The sequence below is a fragment of the Dermacentor silvarum genome, chromosome 8 (genome assembly GCF_013339745.2).
Source record: "Dermacentor silvarum isolate Dsil-2018 chromosome 8, BIME_Dsil_1.4, whole genome shotgun sequence".
NCBI classification, from domain to species: Eukaryota; Metazoa; Arthropoda; class Arachnida; order Ixodida; family Ixodidae; genus Dermacentor; species Dermacentor silvarum.
In genome coordinates this window covers 180,551,140-180,574,508 of record NC_051161.1, presented here as the reverse complement: position 1 = coordinate 180,574,508, position 23,369 = coordinate 180,551,140, and the positions used below count along the sequence as shown (strand labels likewise).

General features: G+C 47.7%; 1 protein-coding gene across 1 annotated transcript in view; it reads right to left on the bottom strand.

Annotated features, from left to right (window-relative positions):
• Positions 1-250: 250 nt before the first annotated feature.
• The window catches only part of LOC119462605 (L-serine dehydratase/L-threonine deaminase), a 139,025-nt gene continuing 115,906 nt past the window's right edge, over positions 251-23,369 (bottom strand). The window contains exon 5 of the mRNA XM_037723936.2: positions 251-413. Within this exon, the coding sequence (XP_037579864.2) occupies positions 251-413 (163 nt within the window). The remainder of the gene's footprint in view (positions 414-23,369) is intronic.

Genomic DNA, 23,369 nt, shown 5'->3' with positions numbered 1-23,369 from the left:
CCACGAGAGAAGTTAAGCTCCATTCTCGACAAGCAACATTGCTGCTCTCCTCGCATAGGAGCCAGCAGCCTCCTTGCTGGGGATTTTGCGACGATCTGTTCGCAATACTACTGGCTCCGCCGCAGGCGCTGTGACGAGGAAAGGCCGCTTGTCTGACTGCATCTCGTAGGTGGCGCTTCGAAAAGCAGACGGCTCATGTTTGAATTTTCAGCTTGTGTTCGACTGAATGAAAATTTGGAAGATACGGTCGTTACGGCGATGCCAAGCAAGACGTGGTGTGCCACTTACCGGCGAATCGGTTGCACGCATCAACGGCGAGCCGGTCGGAGAGCACCATGGAGAAGATACTGCGTGTCCGGTAAAGCTCCAAGATCCTGGTGCACACCTTGCGTACGGCCAGTGCCGCTGCAATGCTGCAGCAGGTACAACGAGTCATGCGTTGCTTTGTTCACGCCTGGCAAAACTGGGACAAAAATAAGTCCAAGCGCTACGTTGGTGCACCGCGCGCGGGACATGTAACAGCGATTGGAAGAAGAACTACGCTTCTAGATGTCAGAATCTCCATGAGTTACCAACCTGATTAGAAACGCCAAATAAGACATGGAAAACACAGACAAGCGCCAGTCTGTCGCGCTTGTCCGTATACATTCTTACTCCGTGTCTTATTTTGCGCCTAAAACAGTTTCTAGCCACGTACCAGCTAGTCTGACCGCAAACGTAACTTACTATACATCTTCTCCACGGTGTATTGAGCTTGTGCGCCGGGAAAGAGTGACCTCTCTCCTTCACGACGCACTTCTTTATGACGTCCATTGCTGCGACCGTAGATGAGTGCTTGATACATACTTGTCATGAATAAGCACGGGACAAGGAACAAGAAGGCGCAGCTAGCTCCTGCTTATTGTTATCTCGCGCCCTCTGGGGTCGGGTATTGTACACATGCATGGGTACTCGTGTGCAACATGTTATCGCTAGATAATAACGCATTCTTAGTCCGGCAACAATGGCTGCATGTGTAGTCCCGGCGAATTACGCCACGCCCCCTAACAGCGATATGAATTCGCCAGAGTAACGAATCACTGTTTTCCGCCTCCACTTTCTTCCGCGTAGGTCCATCTAGCCGTTAAGCCTATCCTAGGCTGGCCGTACGCCGACACACGAAGGGATCGTCTGCACTTTTAATAAAACGGAAAATTTTGCTTGTTGGTTTACACTAAGCTTGATAGAAGTTCGCGATGAAAACTACACTAGAGCACTGCACGGGCCAATTATTGTGGCCCGGGCCCGGCCCGGGCCTGTTTTTACATTGGGCGGCCCGCCCGAGCCTGATCAAAACTTTTATGGCGAGACCCGGGCCCGGCCCGCGCCCGGAAATAATCAACGTTACCCGCCCGGCCCGCCACCCCTTTACCTTAAGCCCGGCCCGAGCCCGACTCGAAACTGGCCCGAACCCTGCCCGAGACCGAAAAATACAGGTTTTCAGAGTTGAAAAGCCCGAGAATAACACGCAGAAAGCTCGCGAGCCCGGCCCGGGCCCGCGTCAAAAAACCTGAGCCCGGCCCGGGCCCGGGTCAAAAAGCACACGCCGTGCCCGAGCCCGGCCCGAGCCCGTGAAAAAATTGCTCTACCCAGCCCGGCCCGGCCCACGGGCCGGGCAGGGCCCGGGCTTTCGGGTAAGCCCGATCTCGTGCAGTCCTCTAAACTACACACGAGAACGCACGTACTCATTTAAAGCGCTACAATTACGTTCTGCAATTACACATTCTTGCGTCTGCGGTGTTTAAAGAGTTGTTTAAACCAGGCTGGGAAGTGTGCGAAGAACCTTGATTTTATGTAGAGGGGTTTCACCCAACACTCAGCCGCCGAACTACAAAGTGCGGTAGAGGAGTTTCACCCAACACTTAGCTACCGAAGTACAGAGTCCGTTCTGTACTTTAGGAACTGCGACAGAAAATGGACCATGAGCCTAGAAGACTGTAAGATCAAGCAATCATCACTTTGGTTGATCACTTAGTATGGGCACCTCTCATAATCGTCATCATCATCAGCCTACATTTATGTCCACTCCATGACGAAGGCCTCTCCCTGCGATCTCCAATTACCCTTGCATTGCGCTAGCCGATTCCAACTTGCGCCTGCAAATTTCCTAACTTCATCACCCATCCTAGTTTTCTGCCGTCCTCGACTGCGCTTCCCTTCTCTTAGTATCCATTCTGTAACTCTAATGGTCCATCGGTTATCCATCCTACGCATTACATGGCCTGACCAGCTCCATTTTTTTTCTCTTAATGTCAATTATAATATCGGCTATCCCCGTTTGCTCTGTGATCCACACCGCTCTCTTCCTGTTTCTTAATGTTAGGCCTACCATTTTTCGTTCCATCGCTCTTTCAGCGGTCCTTAATTTGTTCTCGAGTTACTTTGTTAATTTCCAAGTTTCTGCCCCATATGTTAGCACCGGTAGAAAACAATGATTGTGCACTTTTCTTTTCAACGCCAATGCTAACCAACCAGTCAGGGTTTAGAAATGCCTGCCGTATGCACTCCAACCCAATTTTACTCTTCTATAAATTTCGTTCTCATGATCAGCGTCCCCTGTGAGTAATTGACTTAGATAAGCGTACTCCTTTACAGGCTCTAGAGACTGACTGGCGATTCTGAATTCTTGTTCCCTTGCCAGGCACTTGAACATTATCTTTGTCTTCTGCATGTTAATCTTCAACCCCACTCTTACACTTTCTTGGTTAAGGTCCTCGATGGTTTGCTGTAATTAGTCCCCATTGTTGCTGAACAGGACAATGTCATCTGCAAACCGAAGGTTGCTGAGATATTCGCCGTCGATCCTCACTCCTAATCCTTCCCAGTCTAAGAGCTTGAATACTTCTTCTAAGCATGCAGTGAATAGCATTGGAGAGATTGTGTCTCCTTGCTTGACCCCTTTCTTGATAGGTAACTTTCTACTTTTCTTGTGGAGAACCGAGCTAGCTGTGGAATCCTTGTATATGTTTGCTGAGATATTCACGTATGCCTCCTGTACTCCTTGATTACGCAATGTCTCTACGACTGCTGGTATCTCTACTGAATCAAATGCCTTTTCAAAATCTATGAAAGCCATATAGAGAGGTCGATTGTACTCCGCAGATTTCTCGATTACCTGATTGATGACATGGATATGATCCATCGTAGAATATCCCTTCCTGAAGCCAGCATGTTCTCTTGGTTGAGTGAAGTCAAATGTTGCCCTGATTCTATTGGAAATTATCTTGGTGAGTATTTGATACAATACTGAAAGCAAGCTAATTGGTCTATAATTCTTCAATTCTTTAAGGTCTCCCTTCTTATAGATTAGTATAATGTTGGCATTCTTCCGGCTCTCTGGTACACTTCAAGTCGTGAGGCATTGCATATAAAGGGCCACAAGGTTTTCAAGCATGATATCTCCTCCATCTTTGATCAAATCGACTGTTATTCCATCTTCTCCAGCAGCTTTTTCCCCTGGTCATGTCTTGCAAGGCTCTTCTAACTGCATCGCTAGTTATAGAAGGAGCCTCTGTTCATCACTACTTCGAATGAAAGTATCTTGGCTGCTCTGGGTAAATGTACAGGGGCGTATAGAATGCTTCCGCTGCTTTTTCTATGTCATCGAAATTGCTGATGATGTTACCCTGCTTATCTTTCAGTGCGTACATATTGCCATCTCCTAGGCCAAGTTTTCTTCTCACTGATTTCATGCTGCGTCCATATTTTACGGCTTGTTCAATTTATTCCATGTTATAATTTCGAATATCCCTTACTTTCTTCTTGTTGATCAGGTTTCACAGTTCCAGCGAATTCTATCTGATCTCTCGAGTTTGACGCTTTCATGTTTTGCCGTTTCATTATTAGGTCCTTTGTTACCTGGGAGAGCTTACCTAATTGTTGCCTTGGTGACTCAGCTCGCACTTAAATTGCTCGTTTTGATATGAACCTAGTTACGGTTTCATTCAATACCTGTATGTTGTCTTCATCTTCGTGTTCTAAAGCTGCATATTTGTATGCGAGCACCAGCCTGAATTGGTCTGTTTTTACCCCTCTGCGTCTAGGTTGGCCTGTTTATTCTCGACTAATTTTACTTCTTCTCTATTGAAATTCACAGAAGTCCTAGGCCTCACTAACCTATGGTCACTGCACTTTACCCTAGCTAACATGTCTACGTCCTGCACTATGTTGGGATTCGCATAGAGTATGGAATCTATTTCATTTCTTGCTTCTCATTAAGGCTTTCCCAGGTCCACTTCCTCTTGTTACGCTTCTTGAAGAAATTATTTTTCAGGGCCAATACTAGTGCTCAACACAAATGGAAAGACTATCAGGGTTTACGGGGCCATAAGTTGAGAGCCAATCCTGAATTTCTAACCAAATACCAACTTCCTAGGGCTGAAGAGATTTTGGCATACATTCAAGGTGGACTCCAATTAAATTTAATTATTATATTCTTGGGTTACGTGCCAAAACCATGATATAATCATGAGGCGCGCCGTAGTACGGGAATAATTTAATTTCAGCCCTTGCTCACCAGACGGGGCTGCAGCCCCGTCTGCTGAGCAAGGGCCACGAATGGAAAGAGCCCATCAAGTTTTGGACTTATCTGCCACGCCATGCCTGACAGCGCGGAACAGTCTCGACGGTCAGAGGGCAGCACCGGCTCACCTTCAACTACAAAAGCAGCTGAGCCGCCTTTCTCCAGTGGGACTCGGTGCCGACGCGAGCAGCATGCGCTTACGCTTCGTTCTTCTTCAGGTTGGTGTATCATACCATACCGTTCCTAATGCGAAGAGACGTCGTCTGCTGTCGGCATTATCCCCCTTGATTCTCTTTTCTTGCTGCCTTGAAAGTGTTCGGTTTGCTTGTTCTTTTGCCAAACTTTCTGTCACACGTTTACTCCTGCTTTTATCAGGTGATGTAGAGCTAAACCCTGGACCACTGACAGATGAGCAGATTGAAAAACTTATGAAAGCTGTCGATGTTATTTCCATCCTTGAGATAAAACAGCAGCAGCTGCTAACCGAGGTCGCCGCTATGCACGGCAAGCAGGCCGAACTTGAGCAGAAACTAGATACTATGACCTCTAAACAATGTGCAATAGAAGAGGAGTTGTCGCTAAAGACCGTTAAATCGGACGTGAAACTGGTTCAGTCTTGCTTTAAGTCCATGACAACAGAACTGTCAAACCTGACTAGGTGCTGTGACGATCTAGAAAATCGCAGTAGACGTTGTAATCTTGTCGTGTATGGCATTGCTGACACTGAACACGAGACGTGGGACCAGGCTGAGGCGCAAATACGCACGGTATGTTCTCGGTGTGCGACTAAATGATCGCGACATAGAGCGTGCGCACCGCGTAGGACGTTTCAGTACAAGCAAACCGCGTCCGCTTATAGCTTGCTTCACTTCCTACAAAACCAAGCAAAATATCTTGTCGCAGGGTCGCAAGCTGAAATATACTGACTATGCTATCAGTGAAGTTTTCTCGCCACGTGTGCGTGTGGAAAGAAAACAACTTATTGCATACGCCAAACAACAAAAGCGCCCTTTTAAGCTTCGTTTCAACCGTCTTTCCATTGACAATAAGACGTACAGATATGATACAGGTAGCAAAGAAGTCGTATACTGCAACTCGTAGCTAGAAGGGCCCAAGAAGCTCCTAAATTGCACTGATGCTGACCTAACAGTGATGGTAATAAATTGCCGCAGTGTCAAAAATAAAGTTGATGATTTCGCTTTTGTTACATCATTGTATCGCCCTAACATCATCATTGGTACCGAGTCTTGGCTCGATGATTCTGTGCCAGATGCCTACGTCTTTACTTTGGGATACACTGTGTACCGAACTGACAGAAACACGCATGGTGGGGTTGTTTTCGTGCTAGTTGGAAATGACTTACCAAGTTGGCCAATACAAAATTCATGCCGAACATGTGAAGTCGCACCGTGCAAGATTTCGCTGTCAACCGGAAGAGCGCTTACAATGGGGTCATTTTACAGACCACCCGGTGTGAACGCTGAGCCCATAGTAAACCTGTATGAAGAACTTATGGCGACACGAAATGATATTATACTGCTAGGAGGTGACTTTAATGTTCCGGATGTACTCTGGAATCGTGAAGAACGCACATTTTTTGCGCACTCACGACGCCCTGGGAAGCTTCGTAAACGGCTTAAACCTATCTCATCATGTGTTAGAGCCGACAAGGATGTGCTCAGGCTCATCCAGCGTTCTGGAACTTCTATTCACAAATGAATCCACCATTGTAAAGGATTTTACACCATTTGTGTGCCTGGCATATGCGACCACAAAATAGTTATATCTTCTCTCGAGTATCCGCATCGGCATAAATGTAAGCAGTCTCAAAGAAAAGTGTATTTCTACAATCAAGGCAATTACGGCGCAATCCGAGATGAGCTAGACCTCTTTTACCACATGTTTGACGCAAAATGAAGTCGTCATGACGTCAGCGATGCATGGTTGCTCCTGAGATCCAAAGTCCTAACTTTGAGCAACACGTTCCATCGAAAATACTTAGCTCTAAGAGTCGAAGGGACAAACCATGGATGACGCGTGAAATTCGCAGCATTATTAATAAAACGCGCCGCTTATTCGTGCGTTTTCGCAAGGTCAAATCAGTTGCCATCCTAAATATAATTTCCGGACTTCAGTATTCTTTCAAGAGCAAAATTCGTCAAGCCAAAAAAACTTTTTTGAGGGTATGGAAGAGTCTATAAAAATAACAGCAAATCAATTTGGAAATTTATTCAGAGTAATCGTGAACAAGATATAGGTATACCGCATCTTCTTACGGTGGACGGAACTATTACGGACAATGAACACAAAGCTGTCATCCTAAAGAATTACTTAAATCAGTGTTTTGGGCAGACTCGCCCGGAGATAGTGCCGTTTTGCCAGATGTTAACCAAGTAACGCAACCAATGGATGCAATTTTGCTCTCTGAAGATGGAATCCTCCTCCTCCTGAGCGCTATAAAGCCCAGCAAAGCAAACAGGCCAGACATGATACCGAACCGTGTTTTGAAGGAATGTACACGCCCCATGAGTTGCCTTCTTCATCGTCTGTTCGTACTTTCGCTGAAAATGGAAACAGTTCCACACGAATGGAAAGTTGCAAACGTTGTACCGGTTCATAAAGAAGGATCTAAAAATAATGTTCAACATTGCTGCCCAATTTCTCTGTTATGCGAAGCATCAAAAATATTGGAGCATATTTTGTATAGCAACATAGCTAAACATCTCAGTGAGCACAGCTATTTTTTCCAGAACCAGCATGGATTTTGCCAGGGCTTCTCCTGTGAGACACAACTGGTTGAATTCCATTTAGACCTTGTGTCCGCGATTGATAAAGGATCCGTGGTGGATTGCGTGTTCTTAGACTTCAGAAAAGCGTTCGACCAAGTCAGTCATCGTTGCTTATCCTACAAGCTAACCCACCTTGCTCTTCCTGAAAATGTGTCTAAAGGGCTGGAAAGCTACCTTTCTTCTCGTAGTCAGCTTACCATTGTCAACGGTTCGAAATCATCATCAGTTCCTGTCACGTCTGGCGTACCGCAAGGATCGGTGTTAGGCCCCTTGATGTTCTTAATCTTCATCAATGACATATCAGAAGGAATCACTTGGAAAATACGGTTGTATGCAGATGACATGCGTTGTTTATCGCTCAATTGACACTCCAGCTGATATCGAAATTCTTCAATCTGATCTGAATAAAATTTCTGAATGGTACCTGGCGCATGGCTCTAAACACAACGAAATGCAATTACATTCGTTTCTCGATAAAAAAGCTACACTCGCCAAGCTCCTATGTTATCAACAATGTCAGTTTACCGCATGTAAAGGAGGCCAAGTACCTGGGTGAATACTTTACGGATACCCTGTCATAGAATGAACACATAATAAAAACCGCAAATAAAGCCAACAGAACCCTTGCATTTTTGGCTCGCGCTTTCCATGCGTGCCCTGAAGGCGGGAAAAAGGTCCTGTACACCTCATACGTTCGTCCTGTTCTCGACTACGCGAGTGTACTCTGGGATCCTTATCAACAGAACATGATATATTTGCTGGAGCGCGTACAAAATTGAGCAGCCAGGTACATAGTCGGTGACTATATCGCCGCACAAGTAGCGTCACCGCTATGAAGACCAGATTGCAACTGCAGACTTTGAGCGATCGTAGACGGTATCTTAGGCTGAAGTTCTTTCATAATATTTTCCATGGGCGCTCTGGCATAGAGAAAACGAACTACATGCTCGCACCACATTACATTTCGAATCGCCGCGACCATGCTTTTAAAGTTCGGGAGACAACTTCCAGAGGCAATTTGCTGAAGTATTCATTTTTTCGACGAACGGCATCTGAGTGGAACAGGCTTCCTGAAAACGTTGTAAGCATCGCATCGAATTCTCAGTTTTATAAGTGTGTTCAAGCTCTATAGCGCTGCTGTTACCTGATCTTGTACTTGTTTTGTTTTCTGTACTGTACTTCTGTACTTGTTTTGTTTTATACGGGTATCATACCTAGATACTAGCGATCTATTGCCTTTGTTTACCTGCTTGTAAAGCCTTGTTTCGCTTGTGTGACACTGTGTTTAATGTTTGCATCCACAAATGTATAAATATGTCTATATCCCCCCCCCCCCCCCCGCTGTAATGCTCCTGGAGCGAATGCGGGTTTTTGAAATTAAAAAAAATAATTTTGACCAACATCCCAGGCAGCACAACCAGGCTGGCCCCAGCACGGCAATGTCACGGCAAACACCGGCACAAATATAGGCCCGAAACCGGCAGCGCTACCCGCGTCAGGAATGGCCCAGTGTGACCATGCCACTAAAGGGCCTATTTCGGTCATTGTGTGGCAGCGCCAATAGAGGCAGATAGCCGGCTCTGCCGTTCATTGGCATTCTAGTGTCCCACCTTGCCTAGTGGCAGCGCCGGTATTGGTCAATAGCCGGCTCTGACATTTTTAGTCAATTTATTGTCCCACATTACCCACTGGCATGGCCATATTGTGATGTATTTGGGCGATGCCGTTATTTCCTACGATTTTAAATTGCGCAAATGTTGCACGGTAGCTCGATGCAACATGCCGTGGTCTACTATAAGATCACCAAATAATGATACATAATTTATTTATTGGTCTTAAAATAGGTTGATACAGATTGTCACTCGTATCCCCAATCCTGCGGGCCACCTACGAAAGCTTTGTTGAAGACGCTACGGGGGGTTGAGGCTGAGCTCGCAAAAGGGGCACTTGAAGATGCTGAACGGGTTGAGCCGCTTCGGCGTAACGACACCTTCTGCTATTAGCACAGTCGACGGCGCCTGGCAGTCACATCCTTATGAAGTCTTGCGCTTGATTGATGTCGATCTCTGCGTCTCTCAGGTACCATCTGCACACAATGCATATACCTATATTATCCCAACACTGCCAGAAGTGCATAATATAGGCAAGAGGCACGAAACTGAGAATTTAAATGCGTCTCACCTGTTCCCACTCTTCATAGCCGCATGTTAAACAGTCTCTTGCTTTTCTTTCCATGCAGGCTGTAGGGCAGTTGAACTGCATGGCTCATGATGGCGTTTATTATATTGAAGGCAACCTCCCACAGACATGATTCCTCCATTCAAACAAGTCGTTGAAGCAGAAATACGCCGAATTTGGTAGGAAATTCCGCTGCATCAAAATATGCGATTTTTGTTCTAACTAGCCAATTATGATGAATTATGCCTTCATCACAAAACTTCTCGTAAGTGCTTGTGGGTCGCTGTACTTAGCCTTTGGCAATGCTCAAGCTTTTAGAACAGAGGTAGCAAAGAAAGGGTGCATTATTTCATAATAAACACCTAAGCAAGCTACAACACAACAGATTATAGTTTTGCAGGAAGTTCTGAACACCAGTCAGCCCGCAGAATGTACTTCCTGAGTGAGGAAGTACATTCCAACTTTGGTCTTCCAACTTTGGTCTTCTACAATCCAACTTCAGTCTTCTTGAGTGCACCAGCCAAAATTTGCCGTGCTGCGTGTTTTCAAGCAGACAGTGCGTTTCAGCTGACGCTGAAGCGGTGCAGCACCGTCTACGTACGTAGTAAAACGTGGCCGTACATTATCTCTGTAAAAAAAAGGAAATACACGTAATAGGCAATGCACTTAGTTCAAACGCTATACTTGAGAATTGAAATCAGACAATTGTACTTACCTTGCGATAATCGCGTTTATTTTGCAGTAAATGCAGTTTTCCGACGTTTGGCTAGTTGTTTGTGTTTCACCCCATAGCAGTATGGAACCAAGCTTGTAGTGACGAAGGTCCAGCCGCTGGTACTGAACACGTTGCTGGTCAAATTGATGCATGCTTCGCAATCAAAGCACGGTGCAAGCAATGTGGACAACGATAGCTCACAGGCAGAAGCAGAATGTGTACGGGTCTCTCATTCTCCGAGAGACCGAGAGTCGCCACGTTTTTTTTTTTTGTTTTTTTTTGGCAGCGGGCGAGGTCCGCGCAGGCAGCAACAAATTTGACAGGGCATCATTCACGCTTCTTTGTGCACCCATCCGGTTCTGATTAGCAACGCAGGCTCGGCTGTGCGCGACCGTGCATACCTTCGACACTGCAAAGCGAGGGGACGCAGGGAAAACGTGGTGAGAGTGAGACGCATTCGTGGTGTCTTGACGTCACTTCGCCTGATGGTAGTGAAGAACGAGACGCGCACGTTTTTTAATTCTTTTTTTTTTTTTGCAGAAGCTGCTGTGGATGAACGAGCAGTAGCATTTGTGCTGATTTTATATATTATAGCTGAAATGTAAAACATGACAAATGGGCCTGTAGAACAATTCAAAGTGATCAATTAATGTTTTTATTATTTTTTTCGCGCTGCTTATCCCAGGAGAACGGTAGAGCAAGACAACGTGTGCGCAAAGGGGTAGTCCGGCGCACATCACTTGCTAACATGCCCCATGCATTTCTTGCTTCTAGTTAAATAATACAACCTCCCTCTTCGGGAAAAAATGAATAGACACAAAGCAGCGACAGCCGTATCTAAGAAACCTCGCGACAATACCTTACGCGGCGCATAACATACAAGTGAAGCCCAAAAAGCGAGTATAAGGATCTCGTTCAAGTTCGCCATATTAATTTACTTAATTATGTTAGTATAGTGTCAAAGCCCGAAGGCATTGCATAAAAAAAGCGGGCAGTCTTTTTCTTCTTTTCATAAGCAACAAAGCTTCAAACCAGGCCGCTGCAAGAAGAAACGTAGGTGGGAGGTAGAAAAATATGTCGTTTAAGCGAGGGGAGTAATAAAATAAATGCTAATAAACAAACTCAAGCGTGATTGCATACGGCGACAAGGTAAACCAAGCGATGATTTTATTGAAGACGCACTGGCTACACGTGAGTAATTAATTGTATGTATCAAAACACGGACGGCAAGGTTTTGGACACTTTCGAGAGCTTGCGATATGGTATAGCAGTTGCTGGATTCCAGACAGAACTGGTGCATTCGAAGATTGACTCCACCATGTATTTATAAAATAAAAGCTTCCCATGAAGAAAATTTCGTAGCAGAAAACCAAACGTATGGTTGGCATTGGTAAATTTAAAACTCAACATAAATATTCCAAAAATGTTGCGTGTCAGATGTGTATCCCGAGATATCTACAAGAGGAAGAAATTACCAAAGGTGTGTCGTTGAGGGTGTAAGTGGGAGTGTGAATTTAATAAGGAATAAGGAAGTTTATGTATGCCTCTTTGCAAAAAAGTCAAAACAACGATAGGTTTATTGATTAGCTGATATAAGATGCAAACGTCAGCGAACAATTTATTCAAATATGTGTTGCTCTCACAAAAACAGTTCACCTACTTTAAGATATAAGAGTGCACCCGCCAACTTCCCCGTCTGCGCTTCCCTTCTCTGGCCTCCCATATCGGCAGCGCCTATGCGTTATAGGTCTCCCAGTCCGCGTCTATCTTCCAATCCACCGAGGCGTCGCTCACCAAGTCCGCGACGGGAAAACTAGAGCCAGCGACCTGTGGAGGCAAGGCCGCTGACGCCCAGAAAACCGAAGGCCCTCCATCGCCAATCCGACAAGACGACGGCAGTGACGAAACGACGAACAAGTGCGGTGATGACGCCGTTGAGTTGCGTGTCATCATCGACGACTTCGAAGTGACTGCGTTGATAGACACTGGTGCGGACTATTCGGTTATTAGCAGTGTACTCACCAGAAAACTGAAGGAGGCATTGACCCATTGGACCGGATTTCCAATACGTACAGCCGGGGGACACTTAGTCGAGCCCGTAGGAATGTGCACAGCAAGAATCGGAATTAGAGGCTTTATATACGTCAACAGCTTTATTGTTCTTCCTGAGTGTTCCCGTGATCTGATACTGGGCATGGACTTTTTGCAAATGAATGGCGCAATTATGGACTTGCAAGAATCTCGCGTGTTGTTTTCTACAGAAAATGGTGTTGCCATTTCTGATACGCAACAGCCACATATTTCCTCTCTGCGTATTGTGCATGACCACGTGACGGTGCCGGCGCGGTGCAGTGTAACTCTTGTAAGGAGCGACGTATTTCGTGACTACGAGGGACTTGCAGGCGGAAATATCGGGCTGCTACTGGAAAAGCAAATATGCGCGGCAAGAGGCATAGTTCACCTGCGTAACGGATGTGCGGATGTCCTCTTGACCAACTTTGGCAATCAGGCACAACACGTGGCGAAGGGAACAGCCATAGCGACTCTTCATGACTATGCACAACTTGCGGATGTGTCAACCCTCGATGCAGCATCACCAGCTTCTGCCACTTTATACAGTGTCTTTGCGTCTATCGATATTGACCGATAGCTGTCATCACCACAAAGAGATAAGATTGTGAGCTTGGTCACAGAGTTTGCTGAATGCTTTCCGACTTCATCGAAAGTCCATCGTACTCCCGTCGCAAAACCCCGCATTGTAGTCGAAGAACCTGGAAGACCAGTACGCCAACACCCGTACCGAGTGGCTCCAAAAGAAAGAGAAACAATAAGAAGTAAAGTACAGGAACTGCTGAAGGACGACGTAATACAGCCATCCAATAACCCGTGGGCATCTCCGGTAGTCCTGGTCAAAAAGAAGGATAACACCCTACGATTTTGTGTTGACTACAGGAAGCTCAACCTTGTTACGAAGCGGGATGTTTATCCGCTCCCACGCATCGACGACACGTTGGACAAGCTACGAAATGCCTACTTCTCTTCTTTGGATCTCAAAAGCGCATACTGTCAGATCGAAGTGGACGAGTGAGATCGCGAAAAAACGGCATTTGTGACACCGGATGGTCTATACGAGTTTAAGGCGCTTCCATTTGGTCTGTGTTCTGCACCCGCCACCTTCCAGCGGATGATGGACACTGTTCTCTCCGGACTGAAATGGCAGTCGTGCCTCGTCTACCTTGATGATGTGGTGTCTTCTCCACTACATTCGAGCAGCACATGCAGCGACTGAGAGCAGTTCTGGACGCTATTCGCACGGCGGGGTTGACCATAAAACCCGAAAAATGCCACTTCGGCTTTCGCGAGCTCCGCTTTCTCGGACACTGTGTCAGTGCTGAAGGTGTCCGCCCCGATCCTGAGAAGATCACGGCAGTAGAAATGTTTCCGAAGCCAAGAGACAAAAAAGCTATTAGACGTTTCCTGGGACTGTGTGCCTACTACAGGCGTCTCGTAGAAAACTTTTTTAAAATCGCCGAACCACTCACGCGACTGACAAAAGAAGATGTCCCTTTCGTGTGGGAGAAAGAACAAGAAGACGCATTCTCTGAGCTACGACGGCGTTTGCAGAGTCCTCCTATGCTTGCCCATTTTGATGAAAATGCCGGAACAGATATCCACACCGACGCGAGTAACGTTGGCCTCGGAGCTATACTTAATCAGTGGTAGAATGGAGAAGAAAAAGTCATCGGGTACGCAAGCCGTACCTTATCGAAAGCCGAGACAAATTGCTCAGCAACATAAAAGGAATGCCTGGCGGTTATATGGGCCATCAGTAAGCTCCGGCCATACTTATATGGCAGATCGTTTTGAGCCATCAGCGACCATCATTCGTTGTGTTGGCTGGCGAACCTCAAGAACCCTTCTGGAAGGTTCGCTAGATGGAGTTTGCGTCTACAGGATTATGTCATCACGGTCGTTTACAAGTCCGGTCTAAAGCACAATGATGCTGATTGCTCATCACGCGCACCAATCGAATCGACGTCACCTGAATACGAGCAAGATTTCCCATTCACTGGGGCTGTGAATACGGTGGAAATGGCTCATCATCAGCCTACTGATCCGGAATTACTCCTTCTCATCGAGTGAGTACCTGGAGGGTCGACAAGTTAAAGTGCGTCAAGTTTTCGTCCGCGGATTGTGTTCGTATGTCTTCCGGAACAACGTCCTCTACAAACGAAACTTCGAGCACAGTGGTGAGACGTTTGTACTTCTCGTACCATCATCGCTGCGAGCCGAGATCTTAGAAGCTTGCCATGATGACCCTGCAGCTGGCCACTTAGGCGTTAGTAGGACTCTGGCGAGAATGCGCAAGAAATATTACTGGCCGAAGTTGACGAATTCGGTGCAGCACTATGTCAAATCGTGCCAAGATTGTCAAAGACACAAAACACCGCCACTCAAACCAGCAGGTTTTCTGCAACGGATACAGCCACCAGCAGCGCCATATGAACAAATAGGAGTGGATTTACTTGGACCATTTCCCGTTTCAACCTCAGGAAACGGTGTATTGTGGTAGCAACCGATTATCTCACCCGGTATGCTGAGACATCTTCTATTACAAAAGGAACCGCCTTTGAAGTGGCTCAGTTTTTTGTCACACACGTAGTGTTGCGACGTGGTGCACCCAAGGTAGTCATAACAGACAAAAGAACAGCTTTTATGGCCCGTTTGGTGCAGTCTATTATGAAACTAACACAAACTGCTCATAGAAAAACCACAGCGTACCACCCGCAAACAAACGACCTGACTGAACGGCTCAATAGAACGCTCGCTGACATGATCTCAATGTACGTGGACGTAGAGCACCGGACCTGGGACAGTATTCTACCACATGCTACCTTTGCGTATAATACTGCAATACAAGAGACGACACAGTTCACGCCATTTGAACTTGTTTACGGTCAGACAGTAACAACGACACTAGACGCGATGTTACATGTAAACACCAGCGAAGACGACCCTAACGTTAGTGAGTACATAGAAAGGGCAGAAGCAGCACCGGCAGTTGGCAAGGCACTGTATCGTACAACAGCAGTCCGTCGACGCAAACCGGTACAACCTAGGTGGAAGAGAGGTGCAGTACAACCCCGGAGACAAAGTGTGGATATGGACGCCTATACGTACGCCCGGTCTTTCGGAGAAGTTACTGTGCCGTTACTTTGGCCCCTACAGAGTACTTCGCAGGCTAAGTCCCTTAAACTACGAGGTAACTCCTGAAGACCAAGTCTGCTCCGCACGACGCAGGACTCGCCCAGAGGTCGTACACGTAGTACGAATGAAGCCTTACCATGAAAGGCATTGAATAACAGAATTTGCACATGCGATCAAGCCTAGCACCGGCCATCCTCTGACCACTGCCCCGTTAAAGCAGTGCGCCTCTCTAGGCCCTTTCGACGCATCGGGACGATGCTTCTTCGGAGGGGCCGCCAGCATTGCAAGAACAAAGACGACCGCCAACTGTGTTTCAAAGAGCCGCCACACCGCAAACGTCTACCAAAGCACCGCAAGACAACGCTGGGCTGGTGCTGACACACCCGCGGCTCGTGCGCGCGAATTGTACGACTGGCACGCGACAGCAGGCGAAAAAGAAGAAAACGAGGTTCGAAGAAGTGAAGCTCGAGGGACGCTTTTGTTGAGTGTACAACATTTAGTTTACGGGCACAAGTTCGCCCAGAATAAATTAGTTTTTTATAGAAACAGCTGTCGTAACTGTTGGTTACAATATCTTATACACACAGGATTTACATGCGCCGAACCATGCGCAGAAAGCCATGCGCAGAAGCATATGCAGAAATTTTTTAATACAAATCACCATAGTGCATCTAAAAATTGGTACTCATTATTCTGCAATAAGACCGACGGGACTCTGACACAAGCATCATCCCTTTTTCTTTGTGACTCTGTGACCTTGTGACTTTTTCCCCGACTCTGACCAAGTAGTAGACGCATGTCCCCAAACTCCGGCTCGCAGCCACACGAAACACAATGAAAGGGCAAGTGTAAACCTGTACGTTTTTTTTCATCGATAATTTGTGCTCCCTTAATCGGTCGTTAGTGCAATGCCCGGTTTGCCCGATATCTACTCTGCCGCAATCGAGAGATATCTCGTATCTTTTTTTATATTCCATACCGCATAATTGCATTGAGGATCATGGTGGCGTAGATTTTATTAACTCTTCCGGCTTGTCCATTGGCAATTTTATGTCACTCTTAGAGTTTTACCTAGGCAGCACCTTCATTTCATTCAATGGCGGCCTGTTCCTGCAAAAAAAGGGATATGCATTGGCTCATGTGTTCCTCCTGTTTTATGCAACATTTTTATTTCATGTATCGACCGTATTTTAGAGAGTGTGATTGACATGGACACTGTCCTCAAGATTTTTAGATGCGTTGACGATTTCCTTGTGGTTTTTAAACGTTGTAACTCTATGTCTGTCTCATGTTGTACATTTGCTTTTATCCTTATTCAGACAGCATGGAAAAGATTTAACCTTTACCTTCGAACATGCACCTGCAGTTTTTAGACATTTCTATGACCCTAGGCGAGCGGCATTTTTGCTAGCAATATAGTCCCCGAGCGTGAAAAGATTTACTCCCGTTCGGTTCCGCCAACTTTAAACTTGTCAAGAGGGCTATAGCGACGATGTGTCTACGCTCATGAAGTCATATGAACACACGATGGAAGAGAGCTTTCACTTGCTAGAATCGCGGCTGGTTGCAGCTGGCTTCAGTCCGAGATGCTGCTCCAGAGGTTGAAGGACGTTAGCAGAGGGCCCGGTCAGCAGAAGAGAAATGATAAAACACCGCTAGTTGTACCGCACAAGATCTCGCACAGCCTGAAAAAAGTTGCCAATCGCCACGACGTGCCTGTGGTTTTCCCGGCCCCCAATAAGCTGTCGAGGCTCTGCGCCTACATTACCTCTCAAAGGGCCAACACTGCGTGCACAAAGCAGCACACCAAGCCTTTTCTGCGCTGTGCTGTCGGCACAGTCTACGAGATATCTCTGGATTGCGGCCGAGTATATATCAGCCAAAGTGGACGTTGCATTAAGGGAGTTCAAATTAACGATGAAAAATGGTACAGGTTCGCACGGGTCCTTTCATTGTGCTTCGTGTGGCTGCGAGCCGAAGTTTGGGGACAAGTGTCTACTAGGTAAAAGTCGGGGAATGCTGGCACGTGAATTGCTGGAGGCGTTTTTCCTAAAGAAAAAGGGTGATGCTTGTGTCAGGGTCCTGTCGGTCTCATTGCACAATAATGAGTAGCAATTTTTAGATTCACTATTGCGATTTGAAAAAAAAATCCTTTTTGTACACGTGTAGTACACGAGTTAGTTCTGCGCATGTCAATCCTGTTTATTTAAAATATGGGTGTTTCTGTGCAATAAATTCAGTTGCAAGCTGGCGCTTCCTTCTTCTTGCCTCTTAGTTTTGTTGCGCCAGAAGCACGTTTCGAACATGAACCAAATAGGCCAACTTGGCCAGTGTGCTGCATTCTATTTACACAACCAGCGCATCTGCGCCACGCGGAAGGCCTACGTGGTCGGTGTGGTTGGGGATCATCATCTCCGCCACGGATACCGGCGCTTACGCCCACACCGAGGCCGGATTTACTGCTACACGGAACCCTTAACGCTGTCGCGTTAAAAGCATTTTATTGCCGGCAAACCACTGAAGTTCCTTTGAGATCGTGGAACAGGGTTCACATCAGCAGCATTTAAGCAGTTCATAAATCATAGCCGAATACATCAACCCTTTGCGTTGTCCCATCATCCACTATGCAACGGTATGAATGAGCGGACAAATTAAATCATAGTCACCAGACTTAAATAAACAATCAACGATGAACCATGGAAGTCTTGTACAAAGCTGCTATCGCATGTCATCGACGGACACAATAGAACACCTCAAGAAGTTTACGCATATTCGTACCTGATGTAAGGAATTCCACCCTATTGAAGCAAGGTGGTGAAACTGTTGAGGATGCAAGGACAACTGCAGTCAAAAACTCGCCCACCTACTACATTAATAATAATGTAATCTATGACAGCAACTTTCTCCCGCTTGAACACCAAGTCGCTGGCTTAGTACTTTAACCGTGACATCCCAACAACGGCAAGTTTAGTTCCGTCATGGAAGGCCCTTACAAGATTTTACGCAAGGTATCGCCAGTGAACTACGAGATCAAGCGTTCAGTGATTCATTTAGGCAAAGACAGCGACATTGTTCATGTCAGCCAATTGCGGCATTATTTTGCAACTTGTGAGCTGCGACCCTCCGAGGGGAGGGGGGAAACGTGTGACGATTGAAGAACGCGATGGCGGGAGAAGCGGACGATAAAGAAGTGAGCGTGCTTTAAAATAGAGGTATGGCGTTTCAGCTGTGGTTTGCGCCAGGTCAGGTGCGTCAAAAATGGGCCTTTATTAAACGAAACACACCCTTATATACATACTGTCACGAAGCACTTGGGGAAGTCAGCGTTCGCGACTAGAACGACAAAGCAGCGAGAGGTAGCACAGCCGATCGAGCACCGAAACAAGGTTTATCTCTCGTCGTCGTTCTCGCTCCCATAGCCACATACCCACTGCTCCTTATTTCACAGTTATCTACCCCACGGAAAAGGAAGCCGTCCAACACAGGCGGATCATAGTACGGCTTGAGACGCTGGACATGCACAATGTGGCGTCCTCGACGGCGATGATCCACAGATAGCTCGAGGGGTTCGACGATATAATTCACTGGAGACGTTTGGCTGATCACGCGGTATGGGCCCTGGTACTTCGACGTGAGTTTCGGTGACAGTCCAGGGGTAGGGGCTGGAACCCAAAGTCACTCTAGCGAGCCAGGAGCATGGGAAGTTTCTCGAAGGTGCTTCTGGCATTCCTGATCTTCTGACGTAAATATACGGGATAGCTTGCGACACTCTTCTGCGTGTGCAGCAGCTTCAGACAAGGTAGTGGTTTCCGTGGTGTCAGAGTTGCACGGAAGGATAGTATCCATTGTGCAAAAAGGTTCGCGTCCGTACAGGAGAAAGAAGGGCCAAAATCTCGTGGTAGTCTACGTGGTGGTATTGTAAGCGTAGGTCAGAAATGGTAGAACATGGTCCCATTTGGTTTGGTCCGATGCAACGTATATGGCCAGCATGTCACCAAGAGTTCGATTAAATCGCTCGGTCATGCCATTAGTCTGCGGATGATATGCAGTAGTGGTGCGATGAATGGTGCGGCATTCTTTGAGAAGAGCCTCGATGACGTCGGAGAGGAAGACGCGGCCTCAGTCATTGAGTAATTCCGTGGGAGCTCCATGGCGTAGGATAATGTTGCGCAGGAGAAACCAGGCGACGTGAGCGCTGGAAAAAGAGGAAGTTTCCGCATAGCGCGTAAGATGGCCGATGGCCACGATTACCCAGCGGTTGCCGTCTTATGTGGTAGGCAGAGGTCCATAAATGTCGATACCTACTCGATCAAAAGTGCGTGCTGGGCAAGGCAAAGGCTGCAACGGAGCGGTTGAACGACGAGGGGGATCTTTGCGTCGTTGGCAAACGAGACAGGAGCGGACATAATGACGGATGAATCGATACATCCCTCGCCAGTAGTAACGAAGGCGTGGACGCGCGTAAGTCCTTAGTACACCTGCATGTGCGCACTGGGGATCGTCGTGGAACGCTGCGCAAATATCCGAACCTAGATGCCGAGGGATGACAAGCAACCATTTGCGGCCGTCCGGGAGGTAGTTACGACGGTACAAGAGCCTGTCACGAATGGAGAAGTGATGTGCTTGGCGACGTAAGGCGCGATTGGTAGTAGTTGTCGATGGGGTGTACAAGAAACTGAGCATTGACAAAATCCAAGGGTCTTTCTTCTGCTCCAGAAGGATATCCGTGGCAGCAAGGGAAGACTCGGACAATGAGGCCTTCGGGGAGGGAACCTCGTCTGTTAGTGGCAAACGAGACAAGGCATCCGCATCCGAGTGTTTTCGGCCAGAACGGTACAGCACTCAAATGTCGTACTCCTGAAGTCGAAGCGCCCATCGGGCAAGACGACCGGATGGTTCTTTGAAGGACAAAAGCCGGCACAGCGAATGGCGACCACGTCAAATGAGCGGCCATAGAGATACGGGCGGAATTTGTTTATGGCCCAAATTATAGCCAGGCACTCTTTTTCAGTTACTGAATAGTTCAATTCAGGTTTAGTGAGTGCACGACTGGCGAAGGCGACGACGTACTCATCGAAGCCAACCTTTCTCTGAGCAAGAACGGCACCAAGGCCGACGCCACTGGCATCCGTGTGGATTTCTGTTGGAGCGCTTGGGTCGAAATGGCGCAGGATTGGGGGAGACGTCAAGAGACGACGCAGCTTCGTGAATGCCGCATCGCAATCTGGTGACCAGGTCGAGAAGTTGTGGTCACCACCAAGAAGCTTCGTGAAAGGTGCTATTATGGTGGCGAAATTGCGGATGAAACGGCGGAAGTATGACGCTAACCCAATGAAGCTGCGCAGGTCTTTCAAGGGCGTGGAAACTGGGCAACAGCTTGTAGTTTCGCCGGATCAGGGAGTACACCTTCTTTCGACACGACATGGCCGAGGATGACCATCTGCCGGGCAGCGAAGCGACACTTCTTCAAGTCAAGCTGGAGGCCAGCATTGGCGACGCATTTGAGGACGCGTTCAAGTCGAAGTAAGTGAGAAGGAAAGTCCGGTGAAAAGATAACGATGTCGTCCAGATAACACAGGCATATCTGCCATTTGAGGCCGCGCAAGATGCTGTCCATCATTCTTTCAAATGTGGCAGGCGCGTTACATAGGCCAAATGGCATCACGGTGAATTCAAATAAAGCGTCGGGTGTGATGAAGGCCCTTTTTGGACGGTCTGACTCAGCCACTGGCACTTGCCAATACCCGGATCGTAAGTCTAAAGATGAGAACAATGCGGCGCCCTAAGGCAGTCTAGCGCGTCGTCAATGTGGGGTAGTGGATAAACGTCCTTTCTGGTGATCTTATTGAGGCACTGGTAGTCCACGCAAAAGCGAATTGTGCCATCTTTCTTTTTGACAAGTACTACAGGAGAAGCCCATGGACCGTGCGAAGGTTGTATGGCACCGCGTTGGAGCATGTCTCCAACCTGCTCAGCGATGACGCCACGCTCCGTGGCGGACACACGATACGGCCTCTGGCGTAAAGGCGCATGGTTGCCGGTGTCGATGTGATGCACAACAATGGAAGTACGGCCTAATCGAGATGGTTGTAGGTCGAATGACGTGCGAAAGCGGTCAAGGAGATCAACGATCTGAGCGTGCTGTCTTGGAGTGAGGTTGGGTCCAATACATAGAGAAAATGTTGGGTCACACGGCAGTGTCGGAGGAGAAACTTGAAGGGCCATAGCGTGAACCTGAGGAGAAGCCGGGTCGTCAGGCACATCATAAAGGAAGCTTGGCTCGATTGCATCAGTATAACCAAGACACTCATCGTGGAGCAGGCTAGCAGGGCAAGGAAACAGGTTCGAGACATAAAGTGCCCTGGAACCTTGTCGAACGGCAAGAAGGGCAAAAGAGAGCACAAAGGGGTGACGGCGAGCTACAAGTTTAGACGGCGTGAAAAGAACAGTAGAGCAGAAAACCCAACGCAGGAAACGGGTACAAGTGCGGCAGAGTATGGAGGAATCTCGGTGTCGGCGGTGATGAACACACGACCGGAAGCGTCGTCAGTATCTTCAACAGCGTGGTTGCCGAATGGCGACAGAGCTAGTTTCGCACGGGCACAATCAATAACGGCATGATGAGATGACGGAAAGTCCCATCCTAAAATCATGGCATGGGAGCAGCGAGGCAGAACAACGAACTCAACACGGTATAAAGTTCCACTTATGACAACACGCAAGGTAAACTTCCCTAAGGGTTCAATCGGCGCAGCGCTTGTGGTGAGTAATGAAACGGCAGAACATGGCGTCGTGATATTTCTTAGTTGAAGACGAAGCTGGCTCAAAATCCCTGATATTGCTGCTCCTGTGTCTACAAGTGCATGAACGGCAATGTCTTCTGCATAAACTTGAAGGACGTTCGCAGGAAATAGATTAGGGCTTGAGGAGTTCGTTGAGATCGCAGTTCTTGCCTCCGGAACTGCGTTCCTTAGTTTTCCTCTCGGATAGCTTCAGGGCGACGGACAAGCGGCGACAGAGAACGCCGACGGGGTGACGGAGACCGACGGGTATTGAAGGTGCGGGAAGCAGGAGCTGAGGCTTCGAAGTGCTGAGCGGCAGGAGCGGAACGGAACGGAGAGTCGAAACCGCTGCTTTGCACCCTCGGAGAATCCGAAGGATACCATCCGCGCCGGCGGCAAAACCGTGCTACATGCCCAGGCAGGCCGCACGAATAACAGATAGGGCGGTTGTCGTGGGTGCGCCATGGATTGACAGCAGCGGGCTGAGACTGATGGAGATATTGGTGAGGTGGGCGCACAGGCTGCTGTGGCAGCCAGTAGCTGCTTGTAGGGGCATATGTTGCAGCTAAATGTGGATGTGAGGGTAAGGCGCTGGTTGGTCGCGATTGAATAGCTGCAGACGGAAGCCTTGGATTCACGACAACTGCAGCGTACGTAAGTGGAACAGGCGTAGGAGGCGGTTGATGAGCCAGTGGGACGGCGTTAGCGACTTGTTCCTGTATCACCTGGCGGACATCGGGAGACAAGGGCGACTCTGACGCTTGACTGGCTGGCAGAAGAGAGAGTTGGCGTGCCACTTCTTCTCGTACAAATTGCTTGATTTGATCTATGATCTCGAAACTGCAAGTAGCACTGACACCGTCACTCAGAGCTGAAAACGCGACGTCCGGAGCGAGAGCTCGGCTGGTAGAAAGCCGTTGTTTGCGCAGCTCTTGATAGCTCTGGCAAAGCGTCAGGAGGTCGTTGACCGTCTGAGGATTCTTCGCCAAGAGCATTTGGAAGGCGTCATCTTCTATGCCTTTCAAGATGTTCTTGATCTTGTCATCTTCGGTCATATCTGGGTTGATACACCGGCAAATATCAACTACATCTTAAATGTAGCTGATAAAGGTTTCGCCCTTTCGTTGGGCACGACA